Here is a 15910-nt window from a genome sequence, read left to right as displayed (position 1 = left end):
GCGAGTTGAGCTGTTTTTACTTTTAAGGCTAAAAACGGAAGTGTCTTTTTGCTTTGTCTCGTCAACTTGACGTAAAAAAAAAGAAGAACGGAGAAACTTCGCGCTTCTAGATTGTGCAGTTGTCAACTTTTACAATCTTTTTTTTCCTTTAGAATTTTAAACAGCTTATTCAACGCGTTTAATCACAGACATGGCGCTCAGTGACGCTGGTGTGCAGAAACAGGTAAAAAAGTTAGCCGAAGATAAAGAATGCCGCTAACATTATAAGTAAACACGCAACGAGCTTTCAATCACGATAGAGCGCGCGTGCAGTTATTTTTGTTTTATGTAGAAAATATAACCTTTAATTCAGAATTACTTAACATTTTATAACTTCTTTGTCTTTTTTTTGATAAGTGCTTTTTCTAATGTGTGCAATGTTAAATGTTGAACATGTACGAATTATTTGTTGACAGATTAAGCACATGATGGCCTTCATTGAGCAAGAGGCAAATGAAAAAGTTGAGGAAATTGATGCAAAGGTGAGTTAATGAGGTCATTTTAACTTGTAGCAGTTTAACCTGAAGGTTTCATGTTGTAACTTTTTAATCAAGCTAATATACACTCACCGGTCCTTTATTAGGTACACCTTGTTAGTATCAGCTTGGACCCCCCTTTTGCCTTCAGAACTGCCTTAATTCTTGATGGCATAGATTCAACAAGGTGTTAGAAACATTCCTCAGAGATGTTGGTCTATTCGCTATTTTGCAGTTGTGAATCTCTCACCATCTCACTGTCTGTGACTCACGCGAGAGGTCAGTTTTGGTAGCGTTCAGGGCACAATGTAAACAAACCTTGTGAAGTATGGACAACAAGACAACATCGGGGCATGGCAGAACTCCATCACAGGTGCTACACCTCCTCTAGATAACCCTCTCAACTTGGGAGAATGTGTCATCGTCATAATCACCCGTGAACTCGCTGGATCAACACCATCCACATCCTCACTGTGAGCCACCAGGGGGATTATGGGAAATGTTAAAGTACTGAATATTGATACGATAGTTGCCCATTTAACCAATCTGCCCATTTTCCTCTGACCTCTGACATCCACAAGGCATTTTCGTCCACACAACTGCCACTCAGTGGATAGCTTCTCTTTTTCGGGCCATTCTGTGTAAATTCTAGAGACTGATGTGTGTGTGAAAATCTCAGTAGATCAGCAGTTGCTGAAATACTCAGACCAGTCCGTCTGGCACCAACAACCATGCCATTTTCAATCCCCTTTCTTCCCCATTCTGATACTCTGTTCTAAACATAAATACAGAGTAACGGAAGGCTGGCTTGTCTCAGTTTGAACTAGAGCAAGTCCTCTTCACCACACCTATATGCCTAAATGAGTTGCAGCCATGTGATTGGCTAACAGGTGTACCTAATAAAGTACACTAATTGCACCCTCAGTGGCAGTGCTCAACAAACTTTTGAAAGCAAGTGAGCTGTTTGGTGACAACTACTGATAATCAAAGATGGTACTCAGAAGCTTTGGCAAGACGAATGGGATAAGGGGGAGAAGGGCAGGCATCTATACAGTATTCAACAAACAGTAGCAGTTAAGAGTCAGTTCATTCACACACCAGGAGGACACCTGGTTCACCAGGTTAAGAATAGGACACACAGCACTGAACAGCGGTCTACACACAATAGGGAAGCATGAGACGGAGATGTATCTGTAATGTGGAGAGGCAGAAATGGTACAGCATGTACTCCTTACATGTAGCCAGTACTCTGCAGAGAGAGAGAGGAACTTAAGAGGGTAACAAAGAACTGTGTTTCATTACGCAACTTACTTAGTTTACCTGGTGCTCAGTCCACAGCCAAAGCAGTTATAGATTTTCTGAAAAGAACTCAACTTGCGAGGAGACTTTAGTTTTGTTTGGTTGTTTTGCTTTGTTTTGTTTTGTTCTGTTTTGTTCTTTTTTCTTCGTTAGTTTAGTCATCCATTGCCATCCCAAAGTGATCACACCTCAGTCCAGTAGGTGGCGGTAGTGCAGTGACATTGCAAGCTGCCAGTAAAAGTCACAGAAGAAGAAGTGACAACCACTGTCTATACAATCCCAAAAAGAGTGCTGTAATATCCTTTAGTGCCAGCTATCTAAAAGGGGTGACTTTGTCAGTGTTTAAACTGAACGGTGAAGTACTGAAAGAAGCTGAATCATGTAGATACCTCAGATACAGAATCAGGAATGACCTAAGTGATGACCTTGATATAGCCAGACAATGCAGGCACCTACATGTTCAAAGGGAATATGATCTTACGCACATTTTATATGTGTAATCTTGATGTTCAATTAACCTTGTTTCGTCCGTGCTGCTCACTTATGTACACAGCTCAAATTTGGTGGAACTACAAGAAATCATCTATAAACAAACTGCATGTGTCATATCATAACATTTTTAAGTTATTCACTGGATTTTCCAAATATGAGAGTACAAGTACACTCTGCACAGTCTTTGGCATACAATGTTTTCAGGCTGTGATCAAGAATTTGGTATATCGCTTCATGCAGCGTTTAGACAAGTCTGTGAATCCTATCATATGTGCAGTTTTTGACACCATCTTAAAATATAGGTCCAGGATTAGGAACCACTGGTTACAGATGTTACATACAAACTTTTCTGTATAATTTTGTAATTGCCCAGATATGGACCTATGTACATATCATGTATCGATGTACTCTCGAGTCTGGAATAAAGTCATATTATATTGATGTGATTGTAATCGAGTGCATAGGTGCACTTGACTTAATGCAACAATTATTTAACGTGATGTACACTGAACATAACACAGTAGCATTTATAAATTTAGTCTGACTTCCTCACTGTGTCACATCACAGTATAATCTCAGGGACAAAACACCTGCTGCTCCTTGACTGCACAAACTGTGAACCACCCTGTGACAACAGAACATTTTGACAGGCACTAATGACATATAGTGTTTTGTTATTCAGAGAAGTTCAGATCCATTACCTATCACTTCCAAACAGAATGCAATTAATGTGAACTTCTGGCAGCTATTAGTTTTGTTATATATAGCCACCATAAAGTGTGAAGTTCAAGCAAGAAAGCTGTAATAACTGTTTTAGCTCAAGAACTTGTTGTAAAGTCATCCCGGTGCACCACTTGGCAAAAAGTCTGAGAAAGCAAATTTTGTTTTACAGAGCTCAGTGGACTCTCGGTGGTTTATTAGTCGACCCAGTTTATCGTTCCTGTCTTTACACTGTGAACGCTGTTTCATTAAAGTTGGTATTTTTGCAGCTTTGTTTTTAAACATTAAGAATGAGATTAACTTTATTATCCCAAAGGAAATTATTTTGCCAGAGTACTGAACAGTAAACCATGAACATGTCTAATGTAAAGAAATAGGATTTATCAACATTAATTCAGTTTTAGGGCAGCACAGTGACTTCGTGGTTAGCACTGTTGCCTCACAACAAGAAGGTCATGGGATCAAGTCCCACCTGTGGCCTTTCTGTGTGGAGTTTGTATGTTCTCGCTGTGTTTGTGTGGGTTCCCTCCCGGTGCTCTAACCTCCTCCCACATCCAAAGACATGCAGGTTAGGTGGATTGGAATCCTTAATTGCCTGTAGGTGTGCACGTGGGTCTGTTTGTTTGTCTATATGTGGCACTGTGACAGACTGGCATCCAGGGTGTACTCTGCCTCACGCCCTATGACTGCTGGGATAGGCTCCAGCCCCCACGTGACCCTTAATTGGAGTAAGCACTTGAAGATAAGTTTTATTGATTTAGGTTCCTAAGAGATCTTTCACTGTTGTTAATTAACTAAGAGTTATACATCTCTGTCAGTACTGTAGTTTAAGTGTGTGTGATTGTAATTCTGCTGTCTTGACATGTATATATCTGTGTTCTCACCCTCCTGTTTACAGGCAGAAGAAGAGTTCAACATCGAGAAAGGTCGTGTGGTGCAGACACATCGGTTGAAAATCATGGAATACTTTGAGAAAAAGGAAAAGCAGATTGAACAGCTTAAGAAAATGTGAGTTGGGAGTCATTTATTGTTCGTGTGGATGTTTATACCCGCAGTGCAGGATATCATCATTTGCAAGGGGATGTTGCAGTCCTGTTGTTGTAGCTCCCTCAGTTAGCACCGCCACAAGTAATAATTAGACATTTGCAAGGTCTTGATTTGGAATGAAGTTTGGGCCTGTGTTTGTCAAGTGTATTCTTCACCTTGATGTACAGTAGTGTTCAGAATAATAGTAGTGCTAAGCATTCATGATATGCACACTCTTAAGGCTATGAAATTGGGCTATTAGTAAAAAAAAAAAGTAGAAAAGGGGGTGTTCACAATAATAGTAGTGTGGCATTCGGTCAGTGAGTTCATCAGTTTTGTGGAACAAACAGGGGCGAATCAGGTGTCCCCTATGTAAGGATGTGGCCAGCACCTGTTGAACATGCTTTTCTCTTTGAAAGCCTGAGGAAAATGGGACATTCAAGACATTGTTCAGAAGAACAGCGTAGTTTGATTAAAAAGTTGATTGGAGAGGGGAAAACTTATACACAGGTGCAAAAAATTATAGGCTGTTCTTCTACAACGATCTCCAGTGCTTTAAAATGGACAAAAAAAAAAAAAAAAAAAAACCAGACGCGTGGAAGAAAATGGAAAACAACGGAAAACAACCATCAAAACGGATAGAAGAAAAACTGCCCAAAAGTGTCGATGTTTCTTTTGACCTCAGTAATTGTCTACTGCGCAAATTGTTACTGAACTTCAAATAGTTGCATATTCTGACAAGACATTTGTTATTTTCACGAGTGGATTACATATATAGCGTTGCCACTCCCCTTCTGTTCTTTTGTGTTTTTTATAGTGTGGATAGGTGTTTACTCTTGCTGTTAGGGAACCCTTTCACTATTACTGCTCCTGTTGGTTGGTAGTAGGATAGTGCATTACGTTGGTGCCAATGTTAGGCTTTTTTTTGTTTTGGGGTTTTTTTTTTTTTTTTTGGTTGTTTCTTTTGTTTTGGATAGTTCTTCTGTTCAGTGTGTTTTACGGCTTTTTATGTACGTGAACAACTCGTGGAAACATGCTCAGATAATACTTTTCACCATATAAGTTAGAACAATATCATGGCAAGTATACACATCTGTACATGGAATGTAAATGGCATTCATACACCAATTAAAAGGAGAAGGGTCTTGAATTATCTTCAGAGGGAACAGGTTCATGTAGCTTTGTTACAGGAGACTCACTTAGAAGCCAAAGAACATGAAAAATTGCAGCAGGGTGTTTTTAGCCAAATTTATTTTTCTACTTTCTCATCCCGAAGCAGGGGAGTATCCATTTTAATCAGGAAAAATTTGCCTTTCAAATTGATGGACTGTGTAAAAGACACAGGGGGGCGCTATGTAATTGTAAGAGGTGTCTTATTCGGTGAGGAAATCACATTCATGAGTCTGTATTGTCCTCCTTTCCAGACGGGGGATTACATAGTACCTGCTTTTACAAAGCTTACTAACTTAAATACTAAAAATTCAATTGTTGGAGGAGATTTAAATTGCCATTTGAACCCACTGATGGATAAATCCCAAATAGGTAAAGCACACCTTCTGCCTGTGGCCAAGATCATTACCACACTGTGCAAGGAACTAGCATACGTTGATGTTTGGAGAGCGCAACGCCTTACAGATAATGAATTCACCTTTTTCTCAATAGTTCATTCATGTTACACTCGGATAGATTATTTTCTCATCTATCAATACACCTTCCACAGATAACTATTAATTACTGTGGGAGACTTCTAAAGCCTACTCCAGAGGTCTAATTACTTCTTACACAAAGAGTAAAAGACGAAGACAAGCTGAACAGAGGGAGAATGGAACAAGATTACCTTGTCAAATCTTCACCTGGTAAACTTAAACAAATTTCTGCGATTCGGTCAGCGCTGGACTGTTTGTTAACAAAGGAGGCAGAGCGTAATGCTAGATTTGCCAAACAAAAATTATATGAACATGGCGATAAGCCTGGAAAGTATTTGGCATATCTAGCTAGAAAGAAATCAGATTCACAAAACATTGCTTCAATTAAAGACACAAACGGTACCCAATTCTTTGACACAGTAACAGTTGAGATATTCAGGAGCTTTTATGAGAATCTATATAACTCACAGATACATACACTCAACAAAATTATAAACACAACACTTTTGGTTTTGCTCCCATTTTGTATGAGATGAACTCAACGATCTAAAACTTTTTCCATATACACAATATCACCTTTTCCCTCAAATATTGTTCACAAACAAGTCCAAATCTGTGATAGTGAGCACTTCTCCTTTGCTGAGATAATCCATCCCACCTCACAGGTGTGCCATAACAAGATGCTGATTAGACACCATGATTAGTGCACAGGTGTGCCTTAGACTGTCCACAATAAAAGGCCACTCTGAAAGGTGCAGTTTTGTTTTATTGGGGGTGGATACCAGTCAGTATCTGGTGTGATCACCATTTGCCTCATGCAGTGCAACACATCTCCTTCGCATAGAGTTGATCAGGTTGTAAATTGTGGCCTGTGGAATGTTGGTCCACTCCTCTTCAATGGCTGTGCGAAGTTGCTGGATATTGGCAGGAACTGGTACACGCTGTCGTATACGCCGGTCCAGAGCATCCCAAACATGCTCAATGGGTGACATGTCCGGTGAGTATGCCGGCCATGCAAGAAGTGGGACATTTTCAGCTTCCAAGAATTGTGTACAGATCCTTACAACATGGGACCGTGCATTATCCTGCTGCAACATGAGGTGATGTTCTTGGATGTATGGCACAACAATGGGCCTCAGGATCTCGTCACGGTATCTCTGTGCATTCAAAATGCCATCAGTAAAATGCACCTGTGTTCTTCGTCCATAACAGACGCCTGCCCATACCATAACCCCACCGCCACCATGGGCCACTCGATCCACAACATTGACATCAGTAAACCGCTCACCCACATGACGCCACACACGCTGTCTGCCATCTGCCCTGAACAGTGTGAACCGGGATTCATCCATGAAGAGAACACCTCTCCAACGTGCCAAATGCCAGCGAATGTGAGCATTTGTAAATATATAAATAAAATATTAGTCGATCCACTCCTAAACATGTATAACGACTCATTTATAAAAGGTCTACTGCCCATGTCTTTGAGAGAAGCTAACATTTCATTGATACTTAAAAAAGGAAAACCACCGGAAGATTGTGCTTTGTATCGGCCGATCTCTTTATTGAATGCCGACTTAAAAATTCTCTCTAAAGTGCTAGCAAGACGTCTCGAAGGACTACTCCTTTTCCTTATAAACCAAGACCAAACTGGTTTTATTAAAGGCCGCAATTCATACAACAATATGTGCCGACTGCTAAATGTGATCCAAATGTTTGAACAGAAGTCAATGCATGCTCTTGTTGCCTCTCTTGATGCAGAAAAGGCATTCGACCATGTTGAATGGCCTTTTCTATTTTACGCCTTGGGTAAATTTGGTTTGGGTGACAACTTTATAAGCTGGATCAAACTTCTTTACAGTTCCCCCTTTTTGGCATTTCTAATGAACGGTTTGAGGTCTTCAACATTTCAGGTTCGAAGGGGTACACGCCAGGGCTGTCCCCTTTCCCCTTTGCTCTTTGCATTAGCCATAGAGCCTTTGGCAGAGGCAATAAGGGTTAGGGAGGATATACATGGTCTAACTGTTGGAGAGTGGCATCATAAAATTACACTTTACGCCAATGACATCCTTATTTTTTTGACTCAGCCTGAGGTGTCCATTCCCTCTCTCATTGAAACTATTTGTAGATTTAGTGCTATTTCAGGTTATAAGATAAATTTTAACAAATCTGAGGTGATGCCCCTTGGTGCTCTAAAAGATAAACCTAACATGCCCTCTCCATTTCCATTCAGTTGGTCACCAGAGGACTTTGTATATCTAGGAATCAAAATAACACCCAAATTTGAAAATATGTATAAATGTAATTTTGTTCCCCTCTTTGATCGTGTCAAGTTGGACTTTGATAGATGGAAAATTTCTACACTGTGTCTTCCAGCCTCTAAAGGGGGCCTGGACCTCCCAGATACAAGGAAATATCAACTTAGTGCCCACATGCTGCCGACTGGGTGCGTGAACCTGTTTCCCTTTGGCTTGACATAGAGGGCTCAATGTCCAAATTTCCTTTGAAAAATTTACTATTTCTGGAAAAAAAATAAAAATTTGAACATGTTTTGCAGTAATCCACTTTCAGTTCTGACTGTTAAGGCATGGCTAATTGTTAAAAAACTCCAAGGCAGATCTCATTTGACCTCACTATTCACGCCGCTGTGTAAGAACCCTCTCTTCCCACCTGGAATTACTGATTCAGGTTTTCAGATATGGGCAGCTAAAGGGATCTCTGTTCTTTCAGATCTAATGGATGGGCCCTCCGTGTTGTCCTTTGAGCAAATGGTAGATAAATCTGACATAAAGAGACAGTATTTTTTCCGTTATTTACAGGTGAGGGATTTTATTCAGAGAAAAACATCTCTACTCTTTGATCAATCAATTTCTGACTTTGAAAAGCTGATATTTCGGCCAAAACTTAAAACATCCATAAAGCTATCCTATAATTTACTGAAAGAAACAAACAATACCACTGCTCATCTAAGAGGCCTATGGGAGAAAGAATTGGGGATGGAAATTACAGATGAAGACTGGGACAATGCATGGAATAATATTAACTAGTTAAGTGTTTGTAATCGGGTTAAAGCTCTACAACTTAAAATTCTACACTACGCACATATCTCTCCCTCCCAACGTCATAAATTTAATTCAGACCTTTCTCCATTATGTCTCAAGTGTAAAACTGAACTAGGCACTCTAACACACTTATTGGTCCTGCAGAAAATTGCAGTACTTCTGGAATATGGTTAAATGTGAACTGGATAAAATATTCTCTATTACTACTACTACAGTTTGTAATCCATTGACTATGCTGCTTGGAATAACAGATGGCACTATACCTGGAAAACACCAAAGGCAACTCTACAGGATACTTACATTTTGTGCTCGGAAATGTGTTCTTTTGAACTGGATCACAGAAAAAACACCATCCAAAAGTCAATGGCATCGAACTAGATTGAAATATGTGTCTTTGGATTATTTAACCAGCAAGTTGCACAAGAGAGATGGATGTGTTTCACAAAATTTGGGACCCATTTCTGACTTATATTGGCCTAAATATTTCTTCCATACTATATAGAGGCCTAATTTGAACTAGAGGTTGCACTCCAGCCCCATATGGACTTGCTGAGCTTTGTACATGTCAGTTGAGCCAGAATGTTCAGATTTGTTTTTTTTTTTTTTTCTGTTTTCTTATATGTTTATTCAGCTGTTTTTGTTTTTTCTAATATGGAAAAATTCAATAAAAATAACTCTGGAAAAAAAAATGGATAGAAGAATAACCAGAATGGCAAAGGCTCACCCATTGATCGGCTCCAGGATGATCAAAGACAGTCATGAGGTACCTGTAAGTGCTGTGACAGTTAGAACATGCCTGTGTGAAGCTAATTTATTTGCAAGAATCCCCCGCAAAGTCCCTCTGTTAAATAAAAGACGTGCAGAAGAGGTTACAATTTGCCAAAGAACACATCAACTGGCCTAAAGAGAAATTGGAGGAATATTTTGTGGACTGATGAGAGTAAAATTCTTTTTGGGTCCAAGGGCCGCAGACAGCTTGTGAGACGACCCCCAAACTCTGAATTCAAGCCACAGTTCACAGTGAAGACAGTGAAGCATGGTGGTGCAAGCATCATGATATGGGCATGTTTCTCCTACTATGGTGTTGGGCCTATATATCACATACCAGGTATCATGGATCAGTTTGGATATGTCAAAATAATTGAAGAGGTCATGTTGCCTTATGCTGAAGAGGACATGCCCTTGAAATGGGTGTTTCAACAAGACAATGACCCCAAGCACACTAGTAAATGAGCAAATCTTGGTTCCAAACCAACAAAATTAATGCCTCGCAGATGTGAAGAAATCATGAAAAACTGTGGTTATACAACTAAATACTAGTTTAGTGATTCACAGGATTGCTAAAAAAAGCAGTTTGAACGTAATAGTTTTGAGTTTGTAGCGTCAACAGCAGATGCTACTATTACTGTGAACATCCCCTTTTCTGCCTTTTTTTTTTTTTTTTTTTTTTTTTTTAACTAATAGCCCAATTTCATAGCCTTAAGAGTGTGCATATTATGAATGATTGGTCTTGTTGGATTTGTGAGAATCTACTGAATCTACTGGTACTATTGGTACTATTATTACTGGTACTATTATTCTGAACACTACTGTAGAATGGTTGTCTATGAAATCAGTTAGTGATGTGAGGCAGCATCCAACAAGCATCCCCAGCTTTGATTAGAACCAAGACGTTTGTAGGGTCATGGTCAACAACCAAAACATTTAAGCAACAAGTATGCCCTGATGTTCACTACTTATCACTAAAATGGGTACCATACTAATTTTAGTTGGAGAGGCATAAGGTGGCAAGTAAAGGAACTAGTGACCCTGCCTCATGTCATAGCCTAGGAAGTGTGCTACTCTAAGTAGCGTATTCCCAAAGTCGAGGAATGAGTCTGGGACTTGACTACCTGCTGTACTTGCTACTTTAAGCCTATAATCTAGTTAATATGTAATAACAATCAATATCAAGCAGAATATATGTTGGTAATTTGTGCATTTACTTTTCTTCCCACAGCCAGATGTCTAACCTGAAGAACCAAGCGAAGCTCAGAGTGCTAAAGGCTCGCGATGACATGATTACGGTTAGAAATCGTTCTTGTGATTTTGAGACAAACTTTTTTCCCATTGCTTGCATTCAGTTGTATTTGCATGAACAGAAATATTGTCCACATTTGTCTCTGTGTCGATATCTTTGTGATTGCTGGCGTCACACTTCAGGTGATTTATTATTACGGGTGCTTTATTACATTTGGGTCAATTATGATGAAGCATGAGGATGCATTTAATACAGTATTTTGTTACATAATCTTAGTGAATCTGTGAAGTTAAACAATTGTTTTTTTTTTTTGTTTTTTTTTATCCCTGGGATTTTGTTTTCCGTTTGTGTTCTTGTTTTAGGATTTGTTGAATGAAGCCCGTGAAAGACTCGCAGAGATTGCGAAGGACCCTGATCGGTATCCTGCTCTGTTGGAGGGCCTGGTGCTTCAGGTAGAATTTATAGCTGCCTTGAGGAGGGACAAAAAAGCTAACATGTGATGAGAAAGTCTGTAAGTCTTTTCTCCATTTTATGATTTCCAACCTTGTAGGGATTCTACCGCCTGCTAGAACCTAAAGTTACCATTCGCTGCCGGCAGCAGGATGTAGAAATGGTTCAGGTGAGAATGTCAACTTCTATAAATTTTGCTGTTAGGTTTCTAATGCAAATGGTAAATTCTGGAGACTGTAGTATATAGCTTGTGTGAAAAGGTGTAGTGAATGACCGATGTACTGCAGCCAACCACTAGGTGTCAACAGAGACTGACTGACGTTATTTTTGAAGACCTCTTTGCCTGTTATTTTATACTGTATGTTTCTACAAACACACAGGAGTTAAACATTTTCAATAGTCTTGTGAGCACAGTCTAAATATGTTCCTTTAATAACATTCTGGCAAAAAAATAGGGGTGGGGGGATCCAAAGAGGTTCAAGACTACAACATCTACACCTTACATGTTTGGCACTGAGTCTCGCAAAGTAATTCTTTTTGATTCAGTGGTACCGTAATATGATTCTGTGATATCTCAGCATGTGATCAAGCATTGGGCTCAAGATTTTGTTCTTTGCCTGAAATGTTGAATTTTAACTTGGTTTTCTCAAAATCAGATCACTTTGTCCTTGCCTGAGCAAATCTGATTAAAATTCTTGGAGTTATTTTGTTCACGCATGGATGGACACACATAACTGAAAACAATACCCAGGATGCATCACTTGCAAGTGTAATGAGATATAAAAGGACACAAATTAAAAAAGATAAGTTATATTTCAGTGATATATGGAGATAGACGAATGATCATAAGCTCTCGTGTTGAGGAAATGGGTTCATTTCACACTGACTAGTAGTGACTGTAAAACATTATTCATATAAGAGCAGTGTGTCATAAAATGTAACTGTGTTTTGTTGTAGTAATAATGAATGGTACTGTTGTGTGTGTGTGATTAGTTTTGGTTGTATTTGCTGACAGGCTGCAGTCGATAAGGTTGTTCCTGTCTACAAAGAGGCTGTGAAGAAAAACATAGACGTCAGAATCGACAAGGAGAGATTTCTTTCATCAGAGATGTAAGAGGATTTAATGCCCATTTGCCCATTCATTGAGATTCATACATTTCAAAGTTTAGAATTTTCACATTTGCTTATTATATGTGGATGATGCCGGCATGAACAAGAAGACTGATAACCCGAGTTTGATTTCGGTAATCAGGGTCCGTGTATTTATATTTCCACAGCTGTGGAGGAATTGACGTGTACAATGATAATGGGAAGATTAAGGTTTCCAACACTTTGGAGAGCAGGTTACACCTCATAGCACAACAGGTAAGTCCACATGATGTTAAAAAAAGAAATCTAAGGTAGTTTCTGCTCTCTGCCTGTGGGGGGCAGTACAGTCCACTAGGTATTGACAACCCAACTAACTACTTATAGGTACGATAACATGGAAAATATTATTTATACAGAAACACCAGCATGCTGCACCTTATTTGTTGACAGTGCATAATAGTGTTTTCACCATGTACAGTATGTATAATGACAAAGGCTCTTCTTAAAAGATGTCATCTTGAGCTCTGAAAAACTGTGTTGGGCTTTTTTCAGTGTTCATATTATTATTGAACATTTTGTGAACTACACAATAATCACAAAATGAGTATAAAATTGAAATAACTGTTAGTTGTAGCCTCCCTCACATGAAATGTCCTGTCCAGATGGAAAAGGTGTTTCTTAATTTGAATGATTTTTTTTTTTGTTTGTTTGTTTGTTTTTACCTTGTTATTCAGTATCAAAATAAGTGTTTCACAGCTCAATCCGTAGGAAGGTATTTGTATTTATAAGACATGGTAACTATGATTTTGCAGCCATTTTTTTTGTAAATATAGATGATTTTTTTTTTTGCTAAAGTAATGTATGATTTTGACAATCTTATGAAATGTCACAGCAACCTGGATTTGTACTGTACACTTTCTGTGAATAGTTTGTTTCAAAGTGTGAGAGTCTGGATCTGACTTGACTGTTGTGCTGTTGTCTTTGAGTGGGATCATCTTCTGTTGGTTTTCTTGGGGTTATTTAAAGCTGCCGTGTGTAGGATTTAGGGGCATTTATTAGCATAAATGGAATATAGCATTCATAGCCATCTGTTCTAGGGATGCACCGATCCACAGTTTTTCACTTCTGATCCCGATACCTGAATTTGGATATCAGCCGATACCGATACTATTCCGATACCAGAGCTCTGTTTTAATATTATTATTATTATTATTATTATTATTATTATTATTATTAATATAATAATAATAATATCATTATTGTTGCTTTTATATGAAGATTTCCTTAAAAAATAAGACCTGAAAGTTTAGCTAGTTTGCCAGAAGGTGTATCTAAGATGAAAGTCTGGATTTGATGTTTTGGTAAAATAATTCAGTACTTTTATTTTTATGGATTTTTATAGCCTTATTTTTATAGACTTAAAGATAAAAGACAGCACTCTCTGTCTGTCTCTCCTTCTCAATTTTCAATTTCAGTGGAGCTTTATTGATATGGGAGACATATGTTTACATTGTCAAAACAAGTGTTAAGAGTAAAAATTAAGTGCTCTTTCTCCCTCTCCCTGTCCGTCTGTCTGTCTGTTTGTCTCTCTCTCTCAATTTCAGTGGAGCTTTATTGACATGGGAAACATGTTTACATTGTGAAAGCAAGTGTTAAGAGCAAAAATTAAGTCCTCTTTCTCTCTTGTTTACTCTCGCTCGTTTTCTCTCTCTTTCTCTCCCTTTCTCTCTCTCATTTGCTCTGTCTCTCCCTTTCCTTTCTCTTGCTCACTCTCTCTTGTTCACTCTCTCTCGTTTACTCTCTGTCTTTCTCTCCCCTGTCTCTCCCTTTCTCTCTCTCATTCGCTATGTCCCTTTCCTCTCTCTCGCTGTTTTCCTGCTAAGAGCAAACTTCAAACTTTTGGAAAACACGAAGCCTTTCAACTGTAAAATAAACCATAAATTTCTAAATGTATCATCAGTGACACACGTGATGAACACTGGATTAATGCTGAAGGATTTTAATGGATATTTTTTTCCCTTTCAGTGGACATAATCTCTGTTCAGCTGTGCGATGTGCTTGCTTTTCATAACGTTTCATAGCCTCGGGATGCTGAAGCGGCTGACTTTTCTGCACACATTTTCAGCAACAATTCAGTTCATTTTTTGGAAAAACCATGCTTGACAAACAGACAGTTTGAACCCGAGAGCCGAGCGGAAATTTGCTGCTACCCTCAGCTTTGAACACTGTGGAAGAGAGTTCTCTCAAACAGTTTAGTTTCAGCAACCTCCCCTCCTCATGCTCGACAGCAAACAAAGCAGAGAGCAGCAGCAGTTGAGAGGCTTCACAGTGGCTCTTCTTTAGTATCAGAAAATGTCACGGGTTGGATTGGTATTTTTTGATAATTGAATTCCGTCGCTATCAGAAGCCGATCCCAATACTGGATTGGATCGGTTGCAACCTTAATCTGTTCATTTGGCACAATTACCTGTAGCACTGAATCATTGTATTTTCATAAGCTTGCAATGAGCACTTCATGTTTACATGGGAGTGGTCCCCCTCATGGAGGGCCCCCATATTGATAGAGCAGTTCAAAGAAGGACATACTTGTGACGCCTTTCCCATTTTGCTGTACGACCGGAAGACTGGTGGGGGGAAAAAAGAAGTGGAATCAGTGGTTGCTCCCTTCTGCACTGTTTGCTTGTTGCTAGTGCAGGCAAACAGGTTTGAGAACCCTCAGTTTGTGAAGTGGGGTATCATATTGCTTATCACTAGAAAAGACGATAAGGGAGTGTGAATCTCTGTCAGCAAATAAGTGTAAAAGTTGAGGAGATACAAAATCATGACCAGCAATGTGATGATGTGATTTTGAAACCTCACTATGCAGTGATACTGAATCCTACACACTGTAGCTTTAAGTTCTGTTGTGGTAAAATGGTTATTGAGGGTTTTTTAAATTCAGTATAAATGTGTAAAAAAAAAAAAAAGTGTTACACTTGTATATAGTTAATCACACTAAATTACACTTGTTTTAGAATACATAATTTTTATTTATTATATATATATTTTTTTGCCCCCTGAAAGATGATGCCTGAAATCAGAGCAACTTTGTTTGGTGCAAACCCCAACCGCAAGTTCTTGGACTAAAGAGATCTGGGTGGATTATTTGAGGTGACTGCAGACGTCTCACTCAGGTCAAAGACGACAGTCTTTTCCTTTTTGGATTATTGTTATATATGTGTTTGAATATCTGGGTCTATGTGTTGATGGACTGGGTAATAATTAAATGCACTTGTTCATATATTTAAGTGCACTCTTGTGTTTGATCTCTGCGGGGTGTAAATAAAAGGATTCTCTTCTCTTGTATGTTGCAAGTATGTTTAAAACATGCATCTTTTCATTTCAGCTAACCTGATGCTCTTTGGTATAAAGTCAGTGAGCTGAATTTATTTTTATCAAAAGGTGTACTTTTTTCCTTACAGGTGTGTAAAGGTGTGTTAATGTTTACAGGCTTTCAGAACATTTATGTGTGTTACATATATGCAGCAAAAGGCAGCTTGTATTGCTCAAAAGGACAAATACCAAATTAATAAAATGTTTACACACAAATGA

The 15910-nt window shown here is 38.8% G+C and overlaps 1 protein-coding gene across 1 annotated transcript; it reads left to right on the top strand.

Moving 5' to 3' along the window:
* Window positions 1-66: 66 nt before the first annotated feature.
* On the top strand, window positions 67-15909 carry atp6v1e1a (ATPase H+ transporting V1 subunit E1a). Its single transcript, XM_034177055.1, has 9 exons — window positions 67-223; window positions 456-521; window positions 3925-4034; window positions 10760-10826; window positions 11143-11232; window positions 11331-11399; window positions 12246-12340; window positions 12508-12595; window positions 15383-15909. The coding sequence occupies exons 1-9, from the start codon at window positions 191-193 to the stop codon at window positions 15443-15445; spliced, it is 681 nt and encodes a 226-aa protein (XP_034032946.1). The 5' UTR covers window positions 67-190; the 3' UTR covers window positions 15446-15909.
* The last annotated feature ends 1 nt before the right edge of the window (window position 15910 follows it).

This window comes from Thalassophryne amazonica, chromosome 8 (genome assembly GCF_902500255.1).
Source record: "Thalassophryne amazonica chromosome 8, fThaAma1.1, whole genome shotgun sequence".
Classification (NCBI taxonomy): domain Eukaryota; kingdom Metazoa; phylum Chordata; class Actinopteri; order Batrachoidiformes; family Batrachoididae; genus Thalassophryne; species Thalassophryne amazonica.
This window is presented reverse-complemented; position numbering and strand designations above follow the sequence as displayed.

What these genes read in the sequence shown, in the direction of transcription:
- atp6v1e1a (XM_034177055.1), top strand. Translation starts at nt 191, where the DNA reads ATGGCGCTCAGTGACGCTGGTGTGCAGAAACAG. An exon ending in ACGCTGGTGTGCAGAAACAG is followed by an intron (nt 224 to 455) that starts GTAAAAAAGTTA and finishes ATTTGTTGACAG; the next exon opens with ATTAAGCACATGATGGCCTT. An exon ending in CTCGCGATGACATGATTACG is followed by an intron (nt 10,827 to 11,142) that starts GTTAGAAATCGT and finishes TTCTTGTTTTAG; the next exon opens with GATTTGTTGAATGAAGCCCG.